General features: G+C 41.7%; 1 protein-coding gene across 8 annotated transcripts in view; it reads left to right on the top strand.

The window, feature by feature from the left end:
- Positions 1 to 24,889, top strand: part of plch2a (phospholipase C, eta 2a) — a 181,352-nt gene extending 156,463 nt beyond the window's left edge. For 5 of the 8 annotated variants that reach the window (XM_061903126.1, XM_061903124.1, XM_061903123.1 and 2 more), the window contains 2 exons: positions 6,481 to 6,853; positions 20,697 to 24,889. In XM_061903126.1, coding sequence (XP_061759110.1) covers positions 6,481 to 6,853; positions 20,697 to 22,120 — 1,797 coding nt within the window. In that variant the 3' untranslated portion in view covers positions 22,121 to 24,889. Of the gene's footprint in view, positions 1 to 6,480; positions 6,854 to 18,873; positions 18,903 to 20,696 lie in introns of those variants that run through there. The other 3 variants (XM_061903128.1, XM_061903129.1, XM_061903130.1) reach the window with 3 other exon arrangements.
- Positions 24,890 to 25,286: the final 397 nt, after the last annotated feature.

Here is a 25,286-nt window from a genome sequence, read left to right as displayed (position 1 = left end):
GGAAGAAGATGGATGGATGGATGGATGTTTATGTCGAACATCCAAACTGATTAACACTTTCTCAAATGTGTATTATTTGAGCAAAATGAGAAAAATCTGGGATCATTTTTACTTGGGGTGAACAATAAATATATATATATATATATATATATATATATATATGTATATATGTATGTATATATATATATATATATATATATATATATATATATGTATGTATGTATAGCTGGCTAACGTCACATCAACACCTGTAAAAGGTGGCTGACTCAACTATCCAGTAGATACAACCATGGCACTACTACAACACACCTGAAACAGTTATCAATAATATCTATTACTTACCCACCAATTTAATCCACTATACAACCATGGCACTACTACAACACACCTGGAACAGTTCTCAATACCAGTTATTACCCTCCCCAGTGTGCCTCTGATTGGTTCGCCAGTGTGTGACCATGGCTGTGACCCATACCGCTCTGGCTGCAGTGCACTTTGCTGGTTGTTCAGGGGAGTGTGTAACTCCACATTCAAACTCGGTCACATTTACAGTATTTGTGCATCTGGTTTGTGGTAGGAATGTCTCATCGACACAAAAGCAAAAAAAGCTTTCCACATATGCAAATTCAATACGAATGCAAATACAAAATCCAGCATATTTATATTAAAATCTCAAAAATATTTTTACAAATAGATGTTTATTTATACAAACGGTTTATTTGTTTGTCACATTTTTATATTTATATATACATTTTATTTGTATATATTTTCAAATCTCATAAATGTATTTACAAATACGTGTTTATTTATACAAATTATGTATTTATTTGTATATTACATTTGTATGTGTGTATTTATTAATATTTGCATATGTATTAATATCATATTGATATGTATAAGTTGATGTAAGACAATTCTACTTCCATATGATTAAAACGCTTACAGCTATGTTGTGACGTCATTCCCAGCTTCGATGCCCATCTTCCCAAGTTAATGCAATGCACCATAAGTAAAATACTGAAACTATAAACTTTTTGTAGGACTCAACTAAAGACAAGACTGGCACGTTCAACTTAATGGAAAAGACTACCGTGTTTTCCACGATATAGAACGCATCGGTATATAAGCTGCACCCACAAAGTTTTGGAGAAAAATTATATTTGATCGTTTATTAGCTGCACGGGACTATAAGCTGCAGATATATACTTTGTAAAATTAGTTATTCACACAGAAGTTTTCTGTAAATATGAATAATATTAATTGTTTCCAAACAGTGTCTGTAACACAGCAGTAAAACGGATGATCCAACAAAACAGAAGTCGTTGTCATGGACCCACTAGCTGTGCAAGCTAGCTCTCCAATCAGCTAAACAGACTCAATAACTCCACGGTGATGTGTTGGTGAATGCGCGCAACTGACACAGTACAAAAAGAATGCTACTATAAGTTAATAATACTTACACAGACACTATGCTAAATATGCTAACACAAAAGTGTTAGCATATTTGCTGATGCTAACGACGCTCACTTGATTACATTACGATAGCACGCACAAATATGCATGAAAACACGGCTGCAGACATCATCACACATGGGACGGTTTAGTTTGTATTAACAGTTTTAGTTGTATTTTAAAAACCTACAAACGTTGCTTGGAGTGATGAATGAAGAATCTATACGAGTAACAAGACTATGAACGGCTACAAGACCAAATGACACTCCCAGATTGAAAGCACACAATGAATAGACACTGCAGCACCAGCAGTGAGAGAACTTGTCCAAAAGATGGCGCCATGGCTCAAACAATAACGCCTTATCAATGTCTATGCTTGTTTGTTTTTTGTTGTTTGTCAACTATTTGGATTATAGCCGTCAGCGAAGAAAAATCCTTCAATTAGCCACACTGTTTTATAAGCCGCCGGTAAAAAGTAGTCCGAAAAGTACTTCCCGACTTTGGCAACACATTCCGGAAAAAATTAAATGAATGAGACAGAAGTTTTATCACCATAAATGATTCCCGGGCGCTGCACCGCTGCTGCCCACTGCTCCCCTCACTTCCCAGGGGGTGATCAAGGGGATGGGTCAAATGCAGAGGACACATTCCACCACACCTAGTGTGTGTGTGACAATCATTGGTAGTTTAACTAACCTAACTTTTGAAGCGTCATCTGAGGAACAAGTAGTCAAATGACCCTTCAAAAAATTATTCTGGTGATCTCCTTTATTGGGTTTTTTTAGGGGGGAAAATGTACTTAATCATCATGTGGAGTCTTCCACATGCAGTAGACAACTTCCCCCACTAGGTGTCTTTATTGTTGTCTTTTCGTCTGCACTGCTTACTATCACCTCAATGTCAACATTCAGACTACTTGGATCTACTTCTCTCATGATGTTCGTCAGAATTCCCAGACAATTGAGTCAGTTCATGCCTCCATTTGGTTTGGCTTGGAATGGTTCATTAATGTTGGCTATTGTTTGAGAACAAGACCCTCACAATCATCACATTGTCCTGTCACTCACTATTACCACTAATATCACCCTAAATGTGATGACAATTAAATGTTTGTTTTTTTACATACATTGAATATGTAACTCACCGTTTTCCAGCAGAAGTCGATGACAACTTCTGCTATTATTCTCATGTTGTTTTGATGCTGCAGCTAACTCATGAAGTTGATCATTTTAATTTGTTGAAGCATGGAACATAACTGACAGATTATCAACGCTATTCATGTGTATTACAGGACAGATTCTGTGTACAGTCGTCCCTGGTTTACTGCGGCTAATTGGTTCCAGGCCTGACTGTGGTCAACACATTTCCGCGAAGTAGGATTATTATTAATAAATCAAATATTTTCATAGCTATTTTCTGAATACATGTTTTTACACAATCAGAGGTCTCTCAACATTAAATAACAGCTGTATACCATATTTTCTGGACTATAGAGTGCGCCTGTGTATAAGCCACACCCACTACATTTTAGGAAAAAAGATAGTTTTAGTCAACCAGACTATAAACAGCTAATTTATAAATTGTGAATTGAGTTATTTCCACATAAAATATTTTGTAAATGTTTATTTACATACCTTAGTTGGTTCCAAATGGTGCCTGTAACACGGCAGTAAAACGTCGGATCAAATAAAACAGAAGTCATCGTCATGGACAAACTAGCTTCACAAGCTAGCTCTCCAATCAGCTAAACAGACTTAATAACTCCATGAATGCCATTGTAAGTTATTAATACTGACACAGACACTCGTAAACATGTTCGCATATTAGCTAATGCTAACAATGCTAGCTTGATTACATTTCGTTAGCACGAACAAATATGCATGAAAACATACCTAAATACACCACATATGGTACGGTTTAGTGAGTAAGAAATGTGTTAGTCATATTGTAAACTTTACAAACGTTGCTTGGAGTGATGAATGAAAGGTCCATACGAGTAGAAACGCTTTGGACAACTATAAGACGGAATGGCCCATGTACTTCCGGTTGAAAGCTCTAAACAGAAGGACACTGCAGCACCTGCAGTTAGCAAACTTCTTCAAAAGGTGGCGCCATAGCACAAACAATAACACTTTTTAAATGTCTTCAATTTGTTTTGTTGTTTGAACTATTTGCATTATGGCCATCAGCGTAAAAAATGCAATAAATTTGCCAAATTGTTTTATTAGCCGCAGAGTTCAAAGTGTAGTAAAAAAAAAAAAAGTAGCGGCTCGTTGTCCGCTCCTTTACACTCCTTTCACCCAATATAGTAGCCTTGAGTGAGTTCCACTGTAGATTACATCTGGCTTTCAGGTGCTGAAAGCAGGGCCGTAAGTCGTTCTGTAAAAACCTGGTCACCTTGACGGTCGCAGCTACGACCATTACCTGTGTTGTTAGCATTAGATGCCTCGCGTCGTCACCTAAGGCTCTTTGATGTCACGTGGAGTTGGTGAAGTCGAGAATGAAGCGCATCAACAGAGTTCATCTTCACCTAGCATTACCGATAGCATAGCATTGCTAGCATTAAATATCCAGCCGAGACCTGCTATCTTTCGCGTACGTCAATATCATTATCACCAATGAGGATATGTGCTATTGATGATGCAGAAGTTAAAGATGAAGTGACTCAAACAGTTGAAACATTGAAGATAATGCCTGTTCTTGTCATTGTTGACCCGAAAACGAAAGTATGGCTTGTTGATTATCAATCGCCACAACATAATATCAACAAGACCTTATTTAGGCCAAAAATATGTGGAACATGCTTAAAGGAGCCATTTTTAAGACTGTGGCCAGAAATAGTACTGCAATCACTGTCAAAATTCTGTAGTCCTCTCCCTCTCTCCCTGACAGATCTCCCGTCCAAAGGCAAAACCCAGTAACTCAATTGTGGTCAAAACTGAGCTGATAATAATTTTGGAGTTCCTAGGTGATATGCTTTACATTAGTGTATGCGATATTGTAATTTGTTCCGTTAGTAAGCTGTTACGCGCATGGCAGGACCTAGCAACTACCACATAACCGCGTTGATACAACAGAAAAACTTAGTATCTCAAGGGACCAATCGGAGCTTCTTTGTCAGTCGCCTTATTGTCTTTAATGAGACATTTGCACGAATGGGGGCCGACGGTCAACCTGATTATGTGATATTATGGCACCAGGGGATATTTGGAAGATTGGCCCAGGATGTTGCAACCACCTTCATTAAATGTATTGTTCTCAATTCTTCCCCTTGCATACTCTTTTGGGCAGATAACTGTGGAGGTCAAAATAAAAACTGGACGCTGTACACGGCTCTTGCCCAATGTGCAAACGCAGAATGGGGCCCACCCGACATTGTAATAAAATATCTGGAGAAAGGGCACACGTTCATGAGAGCAGATTCAATCCATGGCTCAATCGGCAAGAAAATGAAAGCTCAAGAAAACATCTATACGTTTGATGACTTTGTAAATCTTTGTAAGACAGCATCAAGATAGATTGGTTTTCCTTTTTTTCCTCAAAATCAGCTAGAAGTGAGTTACTAAGTTTTGCCTTTGGACGGGGGAGATGTTGCCAGATACGCAGCCAAATCCAGCTCGATGGACTAGGCTAATCTAGGAACTTCAAACTTCTACTGCCTCTTACTAGGGGTTGAGGTGCTGCGACCATAATACCTGAATAGACAAGTGTTTTGCCAATAACAAATCTATAACCAACACATTTTACACAGAAATTAGGCTATTTTCAGGACAAAATACGTCATGCCTGCATACAATATCACAACCAATAGCAATCATATGGTTATTGTCAGCACTATCAGAAAACAAAGACTAAAACAAACTACAACCAGCGCTAGCAATGGATATACTGGTGAAAATGAGTAGAGCATGTTGAACAGCCTAATGTACGCCCAAAACTAAAGATGAGACATTTTACCAAGGTATGCCTATAGGCTACACGAATGAGGAATTATTTTATCATGTGATTTGGCTGTCTCCATACGTTTCACATTGCCATCATGCCAGCCGTGCTAATGTTGGAACCCATTTCCTAAGCGTATCAGCATATTGAGAACAAAATATGCACTGACACTACCAATATCCACATAGGGCAAAATATATTTTTGACAAATAAAACCTGTCATTTGGAATACACATCGCCTTTCAGGCTAACGGGCATATACAGTACTTCCCCCGTTAGCCGCTATGTCGATGTGTCATTGACCGGGCTAACATGCTAAGCATGAACTTACGGGCCTTGTTAGACAAGAACATAGACTGTATTGGACAATATAGTTTACATACGAAGTGTCAATTTCCTTTTATTACAAGCAATAAGAAAACATAAATGCCTGACTTACCTGTCAATGAGGAAATTACCTGTCAATGAGGAAATTAACAATCATCTCCATCTTTCACAGGCATCCCCAATGGAAATCCTCGTTTTGTTCCAGGCTTTGTCATGAATACGTTTAGAATCGTAACAATCCTTTAAGATTTACAAAGGTCTGACATGTCTAGCAACTTTACTAGTAGTAGTAGCCAGACGAAGAGGGCGGTGCATAACTGGCAACCTGGATGTGACACACTCACAGACTTTCTAATTGGTCAAACGGTGGACGGCGGGGCATCGAAATGAAAACAATAACAACATTTTGTGTCTGTAAATCTAATTTTGAAATGAGCATATCCAAGCTGAATACTGTTATCAGTTATAAAGGTATTCAAAAAGAACATGATTTATTCAAGGCCTTTTGACATATCAGGGCCATTTAATGATGACTTGACATGAGATTATTACATATGGCTCCTTTAAAAAAATGTTTTTGATGTAGTGAAACCGCTATGTTTAAAGCTTGGTATGGCGAGGGACGACTGTACATGTGGTTGTTTTCGATTTTTAGTTCTTCCTTAAGCATGTCGGCCCCACCAAACCCGTGTGTCATTTCCCCTTTGAACGGACGAGGCGGGGCGTGTTTGACCGTGATGTCTGTTTTGTCTCCACCAGGCCAGGGCAGTCAGCGGTATCAAAGGGTTCTTCCACAGAAACCCAAAGCAAAGTTCCCTGGACAGCCATGCTGCTGCACAGCACAGCCGTAAGCAGCCGTTTGGCGCCCACCTCCTGCGCCGCACCGCCAGCGCGCCCACCAAAGGCCAACCCAAAGTCAAGAAGGGTCTACCCGAGGTTGCCGTCAACACCAAAGACCATAGCTCGGAGGGCACCGGTGAGGACAGAGGGTCCGAGGACAAGGTCTCTGCGTCCTCATCTCACCTTCCCACACCACCGCAATTCCGCAACGGCGAGTCACTGGCATCCCACCAAGCCAAGGGTCCGTGGGAACACCCTGACACCAACGGGACTTTGCACACCGAAAGCAAAGGTAAGAGCCCTCCTATTGCTCCTCGACGGCCTATGACCGAGCCTCTGAAACGGGCCAGCCGGCCGCGTTGTCCCGATCCGGACACGAAGCCGGGGGTTTTCGCCCGGGTCGCGCTGAACAGTTCGGGCAGGGTGGGTATGTCTTCCAACTGTATCACCTGCGTGCTCGGCTCCAAGGAAAGTCCAGAGACGGAAAGAAAGGGTTGCTTTGAGGAAGGGCAGGAACCGGAAATAAATAATCGAGTTCAGTCAGAACCCGCGGCTCGTCGTCAGCCGAAAGCCTCTCGGACACAATCCCAGTCGCTTCCTCACTCCCAGGCCCAATTCCAGTACTCGTCCCAGGCGATGCTTCGACCAAAGCCGTTTCCCAGATCCAAAGCCAGGCAAAGCCTCGCTGCTCAGCACATCCAAGTGTCGCCCAATGCCTCCCAGAGGAACGCCCTGTCGTGCAACATTCCGCGTCGACGCCTCCCCAACACGGTCTCACCCGCGCAGAGCCACACGCCAGATTGCAGGACCAACCCCCGTTGGTACCAGGCAACGGTACCCAGGTACGGCACTGTCTGCGGCCCGGCCTTTCTGACCGAGGTCATCCCCGGTTTCTCACTAAGCGACGACAGCAGCAGCTGCGACAGCTTCGGCAGTCTGAGCAGCTTTGACTCGCCGCCGATGTTGCCGCTGACATCTGTCCTTGACGGCCGCAAGAGAGCGGCAGGCACTCTTCAGCGTGAGATGAATGCCCTGTTCGCCCAAAAGCTGCAGGAGTTACGTCAAAAGTCTCCCCTGTTCTTTGCCGGTAAGATGCCCACAAGGCATAAAAGTAGTTAGTTGATCGTAGAACTTGTCCCCCAACCCTAATATCTACTCTTAGACGCCACACACTCCAGCATTCTGTGTGTCCCTAAAAGTGTTAGTAGATTCTAGAACTTGGCCCCAACCCTAATATCTAGTCCTAGACGCCACACACCCCAGCATCTTGTGTGTCCCTAAAAGTGTTGGTTGAATCTAGAACTTTGCCCCCAACCCTAATATCTACTCAGAGATGCCACACACCCCAACATCCTGTGTGTTCCTAAAAGTATTAGTTGATCTTAGAACTTGGGCCCCGACCCTAATATCTACTCATAGACGCCACATACCCCAGCATTCTGGTGTCCCTAAAATTGTTAGCGTTCCAATCAAATTAATGTCCCTAAATAAGCAAGGGTGTCCCGATTTTTACTTCCAAGACAACCAATGTTGGTTCATACCAATATTGGTCTGATATCAGCAGGAATCATACATACTTGTATCGTTTAGTAGTGTGGAATGTTAGAGACGGTTTGATCAGGTGAAATCCGTCAAACAGATGACAACGGTAGGTATAAAAAAAACTTACCTATTAATTGTCAACCGCCTGGTATGGACTTATGCTGTCTTTAAGTCAAAGTGGAGTGGCTGTTTTAGTGGAGACACCTAGTGGTCACAATACTTGGGACTTTGTAATTATTTGATATTTGTTTATATTGACGAATGTGCTGTTCTACACTAAAATATTGTTAAATGAATAATAAGTATGCAAAAATAGAGCTGACAAAATATAAGGTAAAAAAATTGTTTTTTAGGAAATAAATACTCAAAACTAGTGAAGTTGTCTGTCCATGCAGCATGTTATCAATTGTATTTAATAAGACAACCTAGATTTGTGTATCTAGAAATTTGCAGGTATTGTATGCTTTGTTGTTGTCTAGCTGCTAGATTCTAGTAGCCGATAGTGTTTTTTTACAAATGTTTACCATTTGTAAATGACTTTGCTAAAATAAAGAAATGGTATTTATTGGAGGACATTTAGATGGTAATTGGCTGTCCAGCTTTAAGTAATAACACTGCAGGACTGCTTGTATCGCTCATGATATCACACTCTAGTAAACATGCTGCAGGACTGCTTGTATCGCTCATGATATCACACTCTAGTAAACATGCTGCAGGACTGTTTGTATCGCACATGATATCACACACAAGTAAACCGGCTCCAGCATTGCTTGCATCGCACATCCTATCACACACAAGTAAACATGCTGCTGTGATATCGCACACAAATAAACATGCTGCAGGACTGCTTGTATCGCACATTATATCACACACAGGTAAACACGCTGCAGGATTGCTTGTATTGCGCATGATATCGCACACAAATAAACACACTGCAGGATTGCTTTTATCACACACAAGTAAACACGCTGCAGGACTGCTTGTATCGCACATTCTCAGATGCAAGCCAATATATATTTTTTGCTGATATCAGACTGCTTTCAATAACCGATTGGCACAACCCTAACCTCAAGCAGTTGTTATGAGAATAAAGTGTTTTATCGTCACATAGTTGAAATTGTTGGTACCCTAATGTCAAAAATTGAAAACCCACAAAAATGAGTGGAAACTGACAAAAGTGATGATACGGCAAGTTTGAGGTGCTCCAAGTGTCCTGAGTTTGATGGGTGTCTTTTCTTGAATGCATTCTCAGCTCTTTCCATTGGATCAGTCCATTGTTTCCTCCTTGGCCCCTTTTAGAATGTGTTCTTAAAGGACCCAGGACCAAGCATCTTAAAAACAGGCAACACATTGTGCTCCAGAATGCTGAGATAGTCTTCAGATGTTATTGCACACCACAAAGTCTTCAGATTTTATTGCACACCGCGGATTAAAGACACCCATTGTCTCCTGGAAAACACAACCACACCTCCTCCAGGTTCTTTTTTGGATAGTTTGAGGTCCTCGGATCGACCCTACTGTGGTTGCCTTCAATTCTGAACTCTAAATAAATGATCAAACTTGTAAACAATCAGCTCTCTAGACCACCGGTGTCCGAAATGCGGCCCGCAGCTAACTTTGGCACATTCGGAAAATACTATTAGAAAAACAACCTTAAAAGGGTGAAATAAAAGAGCAAACAGGTGAAATGTAACAATAAAAAGCTGCAATGTTGACTCGAATAACACAAAGATGCCATGTTGGCTGTTTTTTCTTTGAAACTGTCATTGCTCCAAAAATAATAATGAATCAAAATCTAATTTTGATATGAATGTTTGACCTATTTAAAGCTCCAATTATCCATCCATCCATCCATCATCTTCCGCTTATCCGAGGTCGGGTCGCGGGGGCAGCAGCCTAAGCAGGGAAGCCCAGACTTCCCTATCTCCAGCCATTTCGTCTAGCTCTTCCCGGGGGATCCCGAGGCGTTCCCAGGCCAGCCGGGAGACATAGTCTTTCCAACGTGTCCTGGGTCTTCCCCGTGGCCTCCTACCAGCTGGACGTGCCCTAAACACATCCCTAGGGAGGCGTTCGGGTGGCATCCTGACCAGATGCCCGAACCACCTCATCTGGCTCCTCTCGATGTGGAGGAGCAGCGGCTTTACGTTGAGCTCCTCCCGGATGGCAGAGCTTCTCACCCTATCTCTAAGGGAGAGCCCCGCCACCCGGCGGAGGAAACTCATTTCGGCCGCTTGTACCCGTGATCTTATCCTTTCGGTCATGACCCAAAGCTCATGACCATAGGTGAGGATGGGAACGTAGATCGACCGGTAAATTGAGAGCTTTGCCTTCCGGCTCAGCTCCTTCTTCACCACAACGGATCGATACAACGTCCGCATTACTGAAGACGCCGCACCGATCCGCCTGTCGATCTCACGATCCACTCTTCCCCCACTCGTGAACAAGACTCCTAGGTACTTGAACTCCTCCACTTGGGGCAGGGTCTCCTCCCCAACCCGGAGATGGCACTCCACCCTTTTCCGGGCGAGAACCATGGACTCGGACTTGGAGGTGCTGATTCTTATTCCGGTCGCTTCACACTCGGCTGCGAACCGATCCAGTGAGAGCTGAAGATCCCGTCCAGATGAAGCCATCAGGACTACATCATCTGCAAAAAGCAGAGACCTAATCCCGTGGCCACCAAACCGGAACCCCTCAACGCCTTGGCTGCGCCTAGAAATTCTGTCCATAAAAGTTATGAACAGAATCGGTGACAAAGGACAGCCTTGGCGGAGTCCAACCTTCACTGGAAACGTGTCCGACTTACTGCCAGCAATGCGGACCAAGCTCTGACACTGATCATACAGGGAGCGGACTGCCACAATAAGACATTCCGATACCCCATACTCTCTGAGCACTCCCCACAGGACTTCCCGAGGGACACGGTCGAATGCATTCTCCAAGTCCACAAAGCACATGTAGACTGGTTGGGCAAACTCCCATGCACCCTCAAGAACCCTGCCGAGAGTATAGAGCTGGTCCACAGTTCCACGACCAGGACGAAAACCACACTGTTCCTCCTGAATCCGAGGTTCGACTATCCGGCGAAGCCTCCTCTCCAGTACACCTGAATAAACCTTACCGGGAAGGCTGAGGAGTGTGATCCCACGGTAGTTGGAACACACCCTCCGGTCCCCCTTCTTAAAGAGAGGGACCACCACCCCGGTCTGCCAATCCAGAGGTACCGCCCCCGATGTCCATGCGATGCTGCAGAGTCTTGTCAACCAAGACAGCCCCACAGCATCCAGAGCCTTAAGGAACTCCGGGCGGATCTCGTCCACCCCCGGGGCCTTGCCGCCGAGGAGCTTTTTAACTACCTCAGCGACCTCATCCCCAGAAATAGGAGAGTCCACTACAGATTCCCCAGGCACCGCTTCCTCAAAGAAAGACGTGTTGGTGGGATTGAGGAGGTCTTCGAAGTATTCCCTCCACCGATCCACAACATCCGCAGTCGAAGTCAGCAGAACACCATCCGCACCATACACGGTGTTGATAGGGCACTGCTTCCTCTTCCTGAGGCGCCGTATGGTGGTCCAGAATCGCTTCGAAGCCGTCCGGAAGTCGTTTTCCATGGCTTCCCCGAACTCTTCCCATGTCCGAGTTTTTGCCTCCGCGACCGCTAAAGCTGCACATCGCTTGGCCCGTCGGTACCCGTCCACTGCCTCTGGAGTCCTATGAGCCAAAAGAACCCGATAGGACTCCTTCTTCAGCTTGACGGCATCCCTCACTGCTGGTGTCCACCAACGGGTTCTGGGATTACCGCCACGACAGGCACCAACAACCTTGCGGCCACAGCTCCAATCAGCCGCCTCGACAATAGAGGTTCGGAACATGGTCCACTCGGACTCAATGTCCCGCACCTCCCTCGTGACATGTTCAAAGTTCTCCCGGAGGTGTGAATTGAAACTCTCTCTGACAGGAGACTCTGCCAGACGTTCCCAGCAGACCCTCACAATGCGCTTGAGCCTGCCAGGTCTGTCCGGCATCCTCCCCCACCATCGCAGCCAACTCACCACCAGGTGGTGATCGGTAGAAAGCTCCGCCCCTCTCTTCACCCGAGTGTCCAAAACATAAGGCCGCAAATCCGATGACACAACTACAAAGTCGATCATGGAACTGCGGCCTAGGGTGTCCTGGTGCCAAGTGCACATATGGACACCCTTATGTTTGAACATGGTGTTTGTTATCGACAAACTGTGACGAGCACAAAAGTCCAATAACAAAACACCACTCGGGTTTAGATCCGGGCGACCATTCTTCCCAATCACGCCTCTCCAGGTTTCACTGTCGTTGCCAACATGAGCGTTGAAGTCTCCCAGTAGGACAAGGGAATCACCCGGAGGAGCACTTTCCAGTACTCCCTCGAGTGTACCCAAAAAGGGTGGGTATTCTGAACTGCTGTTTGGTGCGTAAGCACAAACAACAGTCAGGACCCGTCCCCCCACCCTCTCGTCCACTAGGTTGAACTTAAACGTACAGGCTTTGAGCCGGGGGGGCAACCAGAATGGCCACCCCAGCCCGTCGCCTCTCACTGCCGGCAACGCCAGAGTGGAAGAGGGTCCAGTCCCTCTCGAGAGAACTGGTTCCAGAGCCCTTGCTGTGCGTCGAGGTGAGTCCGACTATATCCAGCCGGAACTTCTCTACCTCGCGCACTAGCTCAGGCTCCTTCCCCCCCAGTGAGGTGACGTTCCACGTCCCAAGAGCTAGCTTCTGTAGCCGAGGATCGGACCGCCAAGTGCCCTGCCTTCGGCTGCCGCCCAGCTCACAATGCACCCGACCTCTATGGCCCCTCCTATGAGTGGTGAGCCCATTGGAGGGATGACCCACGTTGCCTCTTCGGGCTTAGCCCGGCCGGGCCCCATGGGAACAGGCCCGACCACCAGGCGCTCGCCATCGTGCCCCAACTCCGGGCCTGGCTCCAGAGCAGGGCCCCGGTGACCCACGTCCGGGCGAGGGTAATCTGGGTTCATTTCGTTGTAATTCCATAGAAGTCTTTGAGCTGCTCTTTGTCTGATCACTCACCTAGGACCTGTTTGTCTTGGGAGACCCTACCAGGGGGCATGAAAACCCCCAGACAACATAGCTCCTAGGATCATTGGGACACGCAAACTCCTCTACCACGGTAAGGTAGCAGCTCAGAGAGGAGCTCCAATTACTTCACATCAAATATTACACTTTGAAATATATTTGGAAAACATTTTGAAAAATGTTTTATATGACAAAAAAGGTGGATCCGATGTGGCTCCTCCACATCGAGAGGAGCCAGATGAGGTGGCTCGGGCATCTGGTCAGGATGCCACCCAAACGCCTCCCTAGGGAGGTGTTTAGGGCACGTCCAACCGGTAGGAGGCCACGGGGAAGACTCAGGACACGTTGGGAAGACTATGTCTCCCGCCTGGCCTGGGAACGCCTTGGAATCCCCCGGGAAGAGCTAGACGAAGTGGCTGGGGAGAAAGAAGTCTGGGCTTCCCTGCTTAGGCTGCTGCCCCCGCGACCCGACCTCAGATAAGCGGAAGATGATGGATGGATGGATGACAAAAAAGGCATAAAACCAATAAAATAAAAACTTGAACATTTTTTTTAAATTATAATCAACAGATTTTTTGGGGTTGAAAGTAAAAAAAAAAAATGTACAACTTGTTTTTAACACTTTTACGAGAGGTGTTTATGATCAAATATTACACTTTGAAATATTTTTGGAGAAAATAATGCGTATTTTGTGTTTGCCATAAACAAAGTTTTGACTAAAATGGCAAAAAGTAAAATGAAATAAAAACATGAACATTTTTATTAAACTTGTAATCGATAGATAGATCTGAAGCTGATCTAGAGATTTATGGGTAGAAAGTAGTTATTTTTTTGGACACTTTTGGATCCCGGAGAATTTTAGTGGGATTTTGTTTTAACTGTTCCTATATATATATATATATATATATATATATATATATATATATGTATATATATATATAAGTTGTATATATATATATATATATATATATATATATATATATATATGTATATATATATAATATAATATACATATATATAATATACTATACATATATATATATATATATATATATATATATATATATATGTATATATATATATATATATATATATGTGTGTGTAATACATTTAAAAATGGCCCCCACATACACTGAGGCCCCTCAGTGGAAAAAGGGATTCTTAACCTTTTTGACCTCGGGGCCTGAGGCCCGCTGAAATATTAAGACTGAACTAGAAATCGTACAATTGATTTTAATCGTATTTTAATAACTATATCTAACCTACTTATAGTTAACATGATTAAAGTAAAAAGTAATAAAAAATAATCAAATATACTGCAGAAGAAGGCACTCATAAAAACTGATGACAAATACACCTAATTCTACCATGAATTGATTCACGTGGACTCCGACTTAAACAAGTTGAAAAACTTATTCGGTTGTTACCATTTAGTGTTCAATTGTACTTTACTGTGCAATCTACTAATAAAAGTTGCAATCAATCAATCAACACAGTGCTAACATTGATATATTCTTACTAAATGAATAATATAGCATAATAATAGAAACGCTTCTTGAATAAACAGTTAATAATAATAATCAATATTGCCACAAGTTGTTGAAAGGTGAATTGCAACATACAGACTCCAGCTGAGATACAGATATTTTTTTTTGCGTCCCTCCAGGGGGCGCTCGCTATGGTTTCAGAAACACTGCTCTGGAGGAAGCAGACCAGGTTTCCTGCGTAGGTGAACTCTTGCGATCGTTACCGGTACACTAGGGGGTCAAAGCCACACCCTGGCAGCGAGCGCCAGGTCCAATTCCCTGGCGGACTTGGTGGCATGGTGTGCAGGGGGCGTCACCCTCCCAACACACCTCCCATGTTCGAAAATCAAAATCGTCTTCTAAGACACACCTGCTTTTGTCAGATTAAAGTTATTTCAGTGACCTCTTTCTTCCACAGAATTCACCAACAATTGTATCCATGTCTGTAGCTCTCCCTACGACACCATTAGGTATCTTTAGTCGTACTCTTTCTACAAATATTTGATTCAAAAGGCTGGGGTTTGGCCTAGTGGTTAGAGTGTCCACCCTGAGATTGGTAGGTTATGAGTTCAAACCCCATCCAAGTCATACATAAGACTATAAAAATGGAACCCATTACTTCCCTGCTTGGCACTCAGCATTAAGGGTTAATTGGGGGTTAAATCACCAAAAATTATTCCCAGGCGCGGCACCGCTGCTGCCCATGCTCCCCTCACCTTCCAGGGGGTAAACAAGGGAATGGCTGAAATGCAGAGGACACATTTCACCACACCTAGTGTGTGTGTGACAATCATTGGTACTTTATCTATTTTAACTAATTAACAAAATGTGGTTTTCTTTGCCCAAAATACGCAACCTCGTACTTCCTGTTGGCCCGACAGATGACACAACTGGTAAGTGTGGAATATAGTTTGCCTAGTATGGACTTGACAGTTTATTGTATTAATACAGTGCTTTTGGAGTTTAAACACCTAAGTCAGGGGTGGACAAACGTGTTCCACCAAGGGCTACTGACTGACACATCCAGAGGATGCGGGGGCAAATTTGGTAGTTTTTACGATCACATCCAATTTCCTTAGAAATGTTGTGATAATGTTAACGAGTCAAAGCCGAACTGAAATGCTAACAGTTAGCACGCTGGCTAGATAGCATCGAATAACCAAAAATTATGAGCAAAATAAGCTAAAAAAAAACTACGCTTTTTTTTTAGCTACCATGCAAACAGTACTATGCTAACTATAGCTATTGCCCAGCTATAGCTAACTATATGAATTATGATTATTTTTACTTTTGCTTTCTTGAATTTTTTCTGTATCTCCCTTTGCCTTATGTATATATCGTTCTATAGAAAATTTCAATAAAGATGTGATAATGTTGTTGGGTCAAAGCTGAACTGAAATGCTAACAGCATGCTGGCCAGATAGCATCAAGTAAAAAAAAAAATGTGAGCAACCTGAGCTAAATTAAAAAAAACGATTATGCAAACAGTACTAAGCTAACAATGGCTTTCTTACAAACCTATGGTTTTAACTTGAGTTATGATTATTTTTATTTTTGCTTTCTTGTAATTTTCTGTAAATCACTCCGACTTGCCTTGTGTATATATTAAGGTCTATTAATAAACATGCATTTGCTTACAGTTAGCATTAATAAAATACAAAAATGTGACATTGAGGTGTAAATATTGCTAAAATAGTTTTTCTTAAAAGGCTAGCGGGCTTATGTTAGCATGTTGATGCTAACTGTAACATGTGTCAAGTATCAAACTATATTACTCTGAGGTAAGTACTTAAAAAATGTGTTTGAAATGCTAGCTTGCTAATGTTAGCATGCATCAAGTGTATACTTATACAACTAGCAAAAGAAAAAAAATGCATACTGGCAATAACATGTTTTCAGTTAGCATAAGTGAAATACCAAAATATGTGACACTGAGGTGTCAATCTGCTAAAATAGCTAAACATTCTAGCATACTCATTTTAGCTTGCTAAAATGTTAATTGTAACTTTTGTCAAGTACGCTACTCCAAGAAGTGTAATTTGTTAAAATGCTAGCCTCCTAACATCAGCATGCATCAAGTACCAAAATATGACTAAGGTGTATACCCATAAAGTTAGTTAAGAATAAAAAAGCTAGCATGCTAACAGATATTATTTGTCCAGTAACCAAATAGTTGACGCTGAGGTTTATACAATACTTGCAAAATTAGCAAAAAAAGGCTAGAATTAGTAAAATACCAAAAATATGTGACTACCATGTTGAAATGTTAACTGTAACATGCACCAAATATCAAAATATATTATTCTGAGGAAGGTACCTGAAAAAATTACTTTGAAAAGCTAGTCTGCTAACGTTAGCATGCATCATGTTCCAAAATATGACTGAAGTATATACTTACAAAACTAGCATGCTTACAGTTAGCATAAATGAAATACCAAAATATATGACACTGAGATACCTGCTGAATTAAGTAAAAAAAATGCTAGCATGCTAATGTACGCATGTTAAACTGCTATCTGTAACATGTATCTATTACTCTGAGATGTGTAATTTGTTTGAAATGCTAGCCTGCGAATATTAGCATTAATCAAGTACCTAAATATGACTGAAGCGTGTACCTACAAAATTAGCTTTAAAAAAAAATTTAGCATACTAACATTAGATTACTCACCAATATTACTCATCCAGTAACCAAATATTTGATGCTGAGGGGTATACAATACTTGCAAAATTCGCAAAAAAGCTAGCATTAGTAAAATACTAATATATGACACTGAGGTGTATATGTTGCTAAATTAGCCCAAAAAAAGGTAGCAATGCTAATGTTAGCATTTTGAAATGTCTAATAATCTGGGATGTGTAATTTGTTTGAATTGCTAACCTGCTAATATTAACATTGATCAAGTATCTAAATATTAGGCGTATACCTACAAAGTAACCTCCTAGCATTACCATGCATCAGTACAAAAATATGACTAAAGTGTATACCTAAAACATTTTTGTTTAAAAAAACAACAAAAACAAACTACCATACTAACATTGGCATGCTAACAGATATTATTCGTCCATTAACCAAACATTTGACGCTGAAGTGTATACAATACTTGCTAAATTAGCAAAAAACAAACTAGCATTCTAATGTTAGCATGTTGAAATGTTAATCGTAACATGCGTCAAGTATCGAAATATTATATTCTGAGGTAGGTACCGCAAAAAAATTAGTTTGAAATGCTAACCTGCTAACGTTAGCATGCATAGTGTTCCAAAATATGACTGAAGTGTATACTTACAAAACTAGCATGCTTATATATAGTTAACATGAATGAAATACCAAAATATATGACACTGAGATACCTGCTATGTTAGCTAGAAATGCCAGCATGCTAATTTTAGCATGTTAAATTGCAATCTCGGAACATGTCTGTTACTGAGATATATATTTTTTTAATGCTAACCTGCTAACATTAGCATTAATCAAGTACCAAAATATGACTGAGGCTTATACCTACAAAGTGTGCTTTAAAAACAAAGCTAACATACTAACATTAGCATGCTAACAGATATTATTGGTCCAGTGAAAAAATATGTGACGATGAGGTGTATACCTGCAAAACTATCACAAAAGCTAGCATGTTACTATTAGAACGCTGATGATTATGCCACTGTTTGTTAAAAAGTTAGCTACGGGCCGCACTTTGGACACCCCTGATCTACACATAACTGTGTTTATTGCAATATTCACGTAATCATATTGTATATTCTACCGTGCCTTAATAATGACAAATCACCATGATGATTGTATATCTCTTGACACACTAAACATGAATATTATTTTTAGTTTGGAATAACTTATTAGGAAAATGTCCGAATCAAGTAGATCTCGCTTGGTTAAAGAACACCGCGTTTATTCGAGGAAATTATTTTTTAGAAGCAGAGTGAGCAATGTCAAGTTTTCAGTAGAATGCGCGATTCAACTGATGACTGGAAGTGTTTTGTTTTCAACTATTTTCTGCAAAATCTTTTCATGACAGGAAGTCCTTTCCTAATCTTTAATAGATGTTTTTTTCTCTTGATAGCTGTTCCCCCAAACCCTCAATCTCCTCCTCTGTCCAGTTTTTGCTGAACTCCTTTTTTTTTCTCCTGTTTTTCCCTTTGCTTGCTCTCTCTCTGTTCCTAGTGCAGAATTGAGGGGATGACCAGATTCAGGTAAACCTGCTGAATATTCTGTGCACCTTCACTTCACCCATCACTCTCTCCATCCAACCTGCACGGTTTGCACCTGTCCAATGTTCACGGTTTTGCATCAAACATAGCTTTGAAGACAAAGTGAAAAAGTTACGAAAGAACGATGTGAAAACTGTATGGAGCAATAGGCCCATAAAGGACGTCGCTAAAGAGCTACAGCTTAAATCAGTTTGGTCGATTCTGGGGAGTCGGAATTTCCGAGTTCCTAATCGTAAGTTTCCACAATAGTCAGATTTCCTACTCGAAAAGTCTTAGAGTCTTCACCGCTTTCAAAGGTAGCTTCTTTGATTGTAGACAATCCGAACCCTGCGGCTTATACAAAGGTGCGACCAGTCTATGGATTTTTATTCGCTAACGGCTAAATCTTGGAATAGAATAGGCCAGTGCTTCTCAAATATTTTCTGTTACGCCCCTCCCTACGAAGAAGAAAATATTTTGCCCCACCCCACTCTTCATCGTGACTATATATAGTAGAATTTCTCTAGAAAATTGTTATCACCTCTGCTTAACATTAATGGAAACAACACACCAGTCTTTCCTTCTCCTCCCACCGTTGTTGCAGTGACACCAAGTACTGCATAGTCTTCGTCATATTCTGGTACGGTAAAAAAAAAGCTTGTTCCCCGAGGTCACATGCCCTTTGTAAGCAGCTGCACCTGCAGTAAGTGAACTCGACCAAAAGATGGCACCGTAGCACAAACAGTAATGCACAATTCCGTTGTCTTTGCATGTGTTTTCTGAAATTGCATTATGGTTGTCAGCGAAGAAAACATCCATAAATCTTCCGCACCGTTTTACAAGCCGCATGGGCGAAAGCAGAGGAAAATAGTCGTGGCTTGTAGTCTGGAATTTATTATAACTAAGTATGTCGAGTAAAGTAATGCAGTTCTAAATTGCAGATATAGATATCTACAGTATATATGTATACAGTCTGTATGTATGTATACTGTATATATATATATATATATATATATATATATGTATATATATATATATATATATATATATATATATATATATATATATATATATATATATATGTACTGAGTACATATGTATATAAAATACATTTTTAAAAATGCATTATTAGGCAATGTCCATGTAACCAAAAGGAGCTTGTCTAACCTGTAACCTGTTTAGAAAAATGTATATTATCATCATATCCCATTATACCAAATAACACATTGCAAGAATCAGTTTTAATTGAGAATCGTGTTGAACAGTGAATCGATTCTGAATTGACTTGTAACCCCATGGTTTGGAATTGTGTCAAAACATTATGAGCTCAAAGATACCCACCCCTAATTATTTATAAATATTTGTGAAATGTACATTAAGTTGTAGTTAGTGCACAAGGGTGGATTTGACAAAGTAGTTTTGTTGTATATCTTCAACGATTGTCAATCTTCCAGCGTCGTCACGTCCATGATGACGTCGAGTCGAGTCGTCTTTGGCAAACTTTCCAATGTTTTGCACTCTTCAAGCACCACGGGGATTAGAACAAGAACAAGCTTTGCAGCTGACTTTGAGGCAACTTCTTTAGCGTCTACGTAGCCTTTCAAAACACCATCGTATCTAGGCCGGCGTCTCATGTGGCTGATAAGATTTGATGTTTTCAAGCTCAATAGCATTTTATCCTCCTCGCGGTAAATAGAAACATGAAAAAACGTATCCACATAATCACTAATGTGTACAAGTTTAGTTCGATACAACTCAAGGCATTAATGGCGTTCATGATTATTTTTCTTTCCACAGCACTGAGTCCAACTGTCCCGCTTCCATTCCCTGCACTAAATCATTCTGGGGGTTCCAAGGACACACACATCTGCTCTGTCGCTGTTCCAGAGGACAGACTTTCTTCCCACCAACCCTCACCATTCCTGCGGTCTTGGTCTTCTCAAGTGAATGCTGAATCCCAGTTGCCAGTTCAATCTAATGCATTGCCGGATATTCCAAGTACAGCCAGTGAACACCACAAAAAACTGGATTCTTTTACTGAAACAATATCTTTCTCTGTCAAGTCTCCCGCTGAACAAAACATCCAAACCCTGAGTAGTGCAAAGTCGACCTTCCAGCACAGCAAAAGGGAAAACCTTAAAACTCTGACAGACACAAACCAGAGACCGGAAACGTCAGCTGCAGCTTTGCCTCCTGAAAGTCTTAGAGTCCGTGCACCACAAGCAGCTAAGGCCCAGGGAGCAGTCGGCACTGTATCACCACACACACCCATGAGAAGAACAAAGAGCGAGGGTCACGTTCGCGTCGCTGCAGCCTTCAAGGGCAACGCAACAGTTCCAGGAGTCTTCACTGATGCTACAACCAACGACTGCCTTTGGAGCAAGCTTGAACCGGTCAGCCATCGGGACAGCACGTCGTCGTCCTCTAGCATTTCTTCCAGCGACACAGTCATTGACATGTCCCATAGCAACCTGGCCAGAAAGAGTCTGACCAGCGTCACCTGTGACCCAAACTGTGCCAGCTGCCATCATTCCACACTAGTTTCCTTTGACAGCCTGCAAGTCAGCAAGAGCAAATCCAACCCTAATCTTCGACAGGGTGAGTTGAAGCCCGACAGCCTGCCGTCTGCCGTGGACCTGACCAACAGAGTCGGTCAAAGAAGGCACACCTGGAACCGGCTCTTCATGGAAGGCCTCAAGCAGTCATCAGCCGACAGGCCGTCGTCCGCATCTCCAGGCAGATTGCCGGCGTCCATTTCCAAAAGTCTCGGGGATCTGACGTCGGATGATATTTCTTGCAACTTTGACAGCAAGTACCGCAGCATCAGCCGTAGCTTCATCCTTAAACCGACCAGGGAGCGGCTTCCCCAAGCCAACCCAAGCCGTGACCTGATAAAGCAGCTGCGGAAGCTGACCGATGTGGAGCCGCTTAACGCCAGTGACTTTGCACCTGGAAACGGTCCTGAGGAGTCTGTGGACGAGCACCTCGTCAGGAGGACTTCCTCCAGGAGCCAAAGCAGAGTGCGGTATATTGCCAACCGAGCCAAGAAAGCCCAAGAAAGGCAAAGACTGCAGAGTTTGATGCAATTTGATTACATGAGTAGAAACAGTTCTTACCCCATTGAGGAGCGGGGGAATCCCGAAGGTGCCTGTTGTGTCACGAGAAGTCTGTGTGCCGGTCCAGACATGGTCCATCAGGCCACGTCTTTAGGATCCCCCTGAAGACACCACCAGAAACACACATGCTTGGACTTCAAGTGGACTAGCAGGTCTGAACTTCTACAAAACACATTTCTACAAATATTTTTTTATTAAAGTCCCAAGGTTCAACAAAATATTTCACTCAAAACCGCAAGTCAGAAAGAACAAAGTTAGACGAATCCAACGTACACGGTGACACAAAAAAACAGAACCCGTACAAATGTTCAATCCTACAAAGGTCAGCAAATTTCTTGAACTGAAACCAAACGATCATTCTCCAAAATTTCACTGATATCAGTAGCATCTATAGAAGTTCTGTTCCTTCCAAAATATGCGTTGGAGGCCGACCTACGCGCAAAATGGTCGATTACTGGAGCATCTTTGGGTGGGATTGCTGCCTGCTGTCCTTGAAATGTCGTTCTGGCACAATCCAGTTAGCCAAAAATCAAGAAAGCACAAATTCAAATCAAGATTATTAATCATTAACCATTAATTATCAGCCATTACCTTGCATCCATACTTTATTTTAAAGACAAATCTTTTTATTCATTATTAGTTTTGACATTTTATCTTTGTATTATCACATTAGGGCTAGGCGATAGGACGAAAAAGTGTTTTATACCTGTCAATATTGAATTGTAAGGACCAGAACAAAAATATATTTTATTTGAAATGTAACTATTTTGCTTCACTGTTGCAGAAGGGTTAGTGCGTCGGCCTCACAATACAAAGGTCCTGCAGACTTGGGTTCAATCCCAGGCTCGGGATCTTTCTGTGTGGAGTTTGCATGTTCTCCCCGTGAATGCGTGGGTTCCCTGGGTTCCAACACTAAATTGGCCCTAGTGTGTGAATGTGAGTGTGAATGTTGTCTGTCTATCAGTGTTGGCCCTGCGATGAGGTGGCGACTTGTTCAGGGTGTACACCGCCTTCCGCCCAACTGTAGCTGAGATAGCCGCCAGCGCCCCCCGCGACCCCAAAAGGGAATAAGCGGTAGAAAATAGATGGATGGATGGTAACTTTTTCTGATTATAATCCTATCAGCTATCAAGGCAGAAAGGAAATGTCAACACAGGCCTGGAAAACACTCAAACAATGTAAACAAAATAGGAATATGTAAGAAATGCTTCATAAAATGTAAACAGAAAAAGCTGAGAAGAACTATTTTCTGCAGGTTTAGTGGCAGGAAGTTACAGCTGTGCTCTAAAGGGTGGGCGCGGCAAAGATGGTGTTGTATTAGCGCATCATTTACAGACCACATTGGTCTGACTACGGTCCCTTTGGAAAATTCCAAAAACATGTCCAGGTGACTTTTCCTCTTTTTTCCAGAATTTCTTCATCTTGACTTTTATCTTCTCACTCCATGCAAAGAATCAACCAAACTTGATAGTTGATGCTGTTACCTTAGTGGCTGTTAGCGTAACACTCCCACTGATCAGTGATCAGGGAGAGCGAGAGCCTTTTTTTGTGATGCCAACCTTGCTTCCATACTTCCGCTTTCTTCCCACAAAGAAGAAAAAAAACTTTGTGGTGAACTATTACATGTCTATCGTGATTTATATTGATATCATTGTATCGCCCAGTCCTACCACCAGGGCCGCGTTTTGCATAAATAAGCACATGTAAAATGTCAAGCCTTAAATGACAAGTTCCTGGACCTTCATGCTCCATCACTGATGAGAATAAAATGGCAAATCCTCCAAACATGCTCGTTGTCTCCCGTGGCGCACAATGTTCAAATCCTGGTCAGGCGTGCGCCGTGAACATGTTTACCAATATATTAAATGTATTAATTTGCACTTAAAACATGCATTATAGAACATTTCATTCTCCATGAACTAGTTTTAGTACAAAACATGTTTGATTAAAAAATTATAAAAAAATAGTTTCAGATGAATAAAAGTCTACTTTTTTGATAATAGCAGGGAGGGTACTCAAAATAAAGTTCTGTTTCATGGCGCCGCTGGCTGTGAAAGTGCTTGATTTGATATGCACCCAAGCCTACTTTTTCTATATTATTATCACTTTCATTTAAAAATCCTTAAAAATCTGTTTAATTTTGGAAATCATTTTTAAGTAAAGCAACCGAGATGACTTTGGGGAATGATCGTACACACGCTGAACTTTAAGGGACACAAATTCCAACAGATTTTGTCGGGTTTAATGTTTTTAGGTTCTTGTATTTTTAACGTGGCCTGTGTGTATTAAAAAACATCTGATCCTTCGATTATGAACTTAATAGTGTTTTAGGAGGTGAACCATTCAGTAGCAATAGCTCTTCCGATCTTTAAACTTGGGATTGGATTAGGATACGATATTTGTAGCTGTGCATCAAGCAATATAAGAGTGATGGCGTTGTATCATGTGAACAAGTATGTGCATTTTCATGATTAAAGATGAGCTTTTACTAAAAAAAAAAAAAAAAAAAGTAGCACGTTCGTCGTGCTAAATGTGACGAGACCAAGCTAATGCTAATGATCTGCAGCATGTCAGCCCCGACAGAAACATTTCTTTTCACAACCTTTTAGTGGACTGCATGACTTATATGCACTTATTTATCCTTGACCAGGCGTTATTTGACTCACATTTTTTTCCATATACATGTTTAATGTACCAAGCTCATTCAAATTTTTTTGTAGGAGAGTTTAACGATGTTCCCGAGAGCGTCACCGTGTGGCTTTTACGTTGTCAGTAGTCCACGGTACGGAAAATGAAACTTTGTGTAACGACGCACGTTTATTTGTCAGCCTGCTGCATCGTTTGTGCAAACAAATAAATATATTTAAACAACAATGTGTAATTATGACTTTAATAGATTACAAACAATTACTCAAATGTCTCTCTGTTTTCATGTTTTTCATGAAACAAATGTATTTGAATTTCATTTTGAGATAAAGAAACTACAATTACTAAAACATTTGTGTGAGTTGAAAGCAATACGGGTGAGTAGCGTTCACATTTTAACCGATACAGTACCAATTTCTGGTACTTTTGTGTGTTAATAAATACTAAATGTTTGATAATATGATTTTATTTTTATTGTAACATTTAAAATTGAGCTGATTATAACGTCAGTTCAGTTTTTATATCTGGTTTTATTACAATTGAGTCTCATTTACAATGCAGTTCCACTTCCAAGACATGGCGCTACTCTATAGGCTAGTTATGTTATGTTGTCTAACTTGGAAGT

The sequence above is a fragment of the Nerophis ophidion genome, linkage group LG06 (assembly GCF_033978795.1).
Source record: "Nerophis ophidion isolate RoL-2023_Sa linkage group LG06, RoL_Noph_v1.0, whole genome shotgun sequence".
Taxonomy (NCBI): Eukaryota; Metazoa; Chordata; class Actinopteri; order Syngnathiformes; family Syngnathidae; genus Nerophis; species Nerophis ophidion.
Note: the sequence above shows the minus strand (reverse complement) of the source record. Positions and strands in the feature narration are given on the sequence as shown.